The sequence below is a fragment of the Antechinus flavipes genome, chromosome X (assembly GCF_016432865.1).
Source record: "Antechinus flavipes isolate AdamAnt ecotype Samford, QLD, Australia chromosome X, AdamAnt_v2, whole genome shotgun sequence".
In the NCBI taxonomy this organism is placed as follows: domain Eukaryota; kingdom Metazoa; phylum Chordata; class Mammalia; order Dasyuromorphia; family Dasyuridae; genus Antechinus; species Antechinus flavipes.
In genome coordinates, this window is record NC_067404.1 from 78,843,859 (window position 1) to 78,846,616 (window position 2,758).

The 2,758-nt window shown below is 46.8% G+C and overlaps 1 protein-coding gene across 1 annotated transcript; it reads left to right on the forward strand.

Annotated features, from left to right (window-relative positions):
* Window positions 1-507: 507 nt before the first annotated feature.
* Window positions 508-2,056, forward strand: LOC127543165 (DDB1- and CUL4-associated factor 7-like). The gene has a single exon (XM_051969182.1). The coding sequence runs from the start codon at window positions 508-510 to the stop codon at window positions 1,696-1,698; it is 1,191 nt and encodes a 396-aa protein (XP_051825142.1). The 3' UTR covers window positions 1,699-2,056.
* The last annotated feature ends 702 nt before the right edge of the window (window positions 2,057-2,758 follow it).

A 2,758-nucleotide genomic window follows, 5' to 3' on the forward strand; every position in this document is an offset into this window, starting at 1 on the left:
GCTCCCTCCATACTAAATATTGGGTATCCAGAAAAGATCAAGAAGGATGGTGGCGTCTTGGTGCTTACAGAACAACAAAGTGGAAAAGCATGACTTTCTGGGCACAGAGAGTTGGGTTCTCCTACTGTCCCAACTGTTCACTAGCTATGTAGCTTGTGGATGACGCTACTCCACTTTATAGACCTCCATTCCTTCCCATATAAAAGGAAGGAATTGAAAGAATGGTTTTTATTGTTTGTTTGTTTTTTTTAAAACCGTTATCACCAGAGACAGGGAATAGGAAATAGGGTGAGTCTATGAGTTATAACTTTTTATGTCAGAAGAGAGGAAGTACCTTATGACCTTTGAACCCTCTTCCGGTGCCCTCTCAATGAACTGCCACACCCAACTCCTCAGACCATCATTTGTCAAAGGTCGCGCGCGGGCCCAACAGCCACTCCGCCATCTTTAACTTTGAAGTCAACGCTCGCTTTTTAGAGAGGAAAGAGGGTGATCTGAGCCCCAAAAATGTTACAGCTACATCACCAGTTGCCCCGAAAAGATTATCAGCACCGCAAGACCTATAAATATGAAGCGCCATGGACTGTGTACGCCATGAACTGGAGCGTGAGGGCTGACCAACCCTTCCGCCTCGCGATAGGAAGCTTCGTGGAGGAGTATGGGAACAGTGTACAACTCGTGAGCCTGGCGTCTGACTGGTGTGATAACTCGGGAGATTTCGTGTGTAGATATACCTTACAGCATCCCTACCCAGTCACCAAGATCATGTGGATGCCTGACCCTCAAGGCGTCCACCCCGACCTGCTGGCCACAAGCGGCGACTACCTGAGGATCTGGCGCTGCCTAAATCCGAAGGATGTGGTTCCCTCTGTGGGCCGGGCAAGAGGATTGATCCATAGGGCTCAGGCAGTAGGGGGCAGTGTCTTCCGAGGGCGGGGCCGTGGAATCATCGCGGCCGCAGCTGCTTCCACGGTGGGGGCCGTTTCCCTTGACTTGGATCCCCGCCTTGAGTGTGTACTCAGCCAGAACAAGAATAATCGTTTCTGTTCACCCCTCACATCTTTCGACTGGAGCAGCACAGACCCTCATGTACTGGCTACTTCGAGCAGCGATACGACATGTACCGTATGGGGCCTGGAGACCCGTCAGATACTAGGCCGCGTGTCGGGTCACGGTGAGGCACACTTTACTAACCACAACAAAGAGGTCTATGATATTGCCTTTGGAGGGAGCCGAGATGTATTTGCCTCCGTGGGTGCTGATGGCACTATTCGGCAGTTTGACCTGCGCCGACTTGACCGTAGCACCATACTGTATCAGGAACCCCAGCACTTTCCGCTGCTGCGCCTCGCCTGGAACAAGCTGAACCTCAACTATATGGCCACCCTGGCCATGGAGTCCTCTGAGGTAACTATCCTTGACCTGCGTAAGCCTGGAACACCCATGATCCGCCTTAACCGGCATGGGGCCTGTGTCAATGGGCTCACCTGGGCACCCCATTCCCCAGGCCAACTCTGCACCGCCGGTGATGATTGCCAGGCCTTCATCTGGGATATTCAGCAGGCGCCCAGTGTTGCCGAGGAGCCCATCCTAACCTATACCGCTGATGGGGAGATCAATAATGTGCAGTGGGCCAGAAGTCAGAATGATTGGGTTGCCATCTGCTATAAAAACATCCTGGAACTTCTCCGCGTCTAAGGCCGTGGCCTGGAGAGCAGGTCAGATCCCAATCCCCAACCAAGATACCCCCTAAAAGAAGCTATGAGAATAGAAAAAGAAAGAGTTGTTACAAGACTTTTCCTCATAATTCATCAGTCCTTCCCAGAAAACTCCTTACTCATTAAGACTTAAGACTCTAGCCAGAATATTCCCAGTTACAACTGTTAAGATTTGCCAGAAAGTTCCTGAGACATGAAAACAGCTGAAGACTTTGCAAGTCAATCCCATTGCTTGGCCTATATTCAGACTAACACCTTGGATATGAGAACTTCTAGACCATGAGTTTACCGATACTGGAACTCTCCTACAATTCTGATTTGAAGCTGTTTCCTTAACTTCCTGATTTCCCAGGTTCATTATTAAATAAAAATTTATTTTATTTTTGACCAAATTCTTGGCCAGCTGTCATTTTGTTAATGGGCATTAGTAGCCTGAGTTTGAGCAGTAGCTGTCCCTAGAAAATGGGGGAGGGAAAACTTTAAGGCCTTCCTTTAATATTCCTGCCTTGCTCTTTGTCCCAGGCAAATAACCTGCTTCCTTTCCTAGGTCCTGAAACAAAGGTCAACTTTCCAAAGGACAGTCCTCCATCCTGATCCAATCTTAAAGATAGTTTATCAGTGATTCTCAAAGTCTGGTCCAGAGCATCCTGGGAATCTCTGAAATCCTTTCAGAGAGTCTACAAATTCATAATTAGTTTTTATTTTTAATGTGATCAATATCTATAACTATAAACCACATAAACAAAAACTCTTTGGATAGATTGTCAATCATTTTTAATAGGATAAAGATATTGAGAACAAAAGTTTGAAGACCACTGGTTTAGGTTGTTGCCTTTTAAAAAGTTCAATTTAAGTGAAATGAATTTCACCTTCATTTACAAAATGGAAGGAGGCTGTTTCTTCACTAATACTGAAATCCCATCTCAGTCCTAGTTCCTATTCTAATTTAAAGAAAAGTATTAGACAGGCTTAGATTAAAAGAGCATGAGTGCCCCCTTTTCAGCTCCTCTGACGGGGTCATCGAGGCCCATGGAACAGGG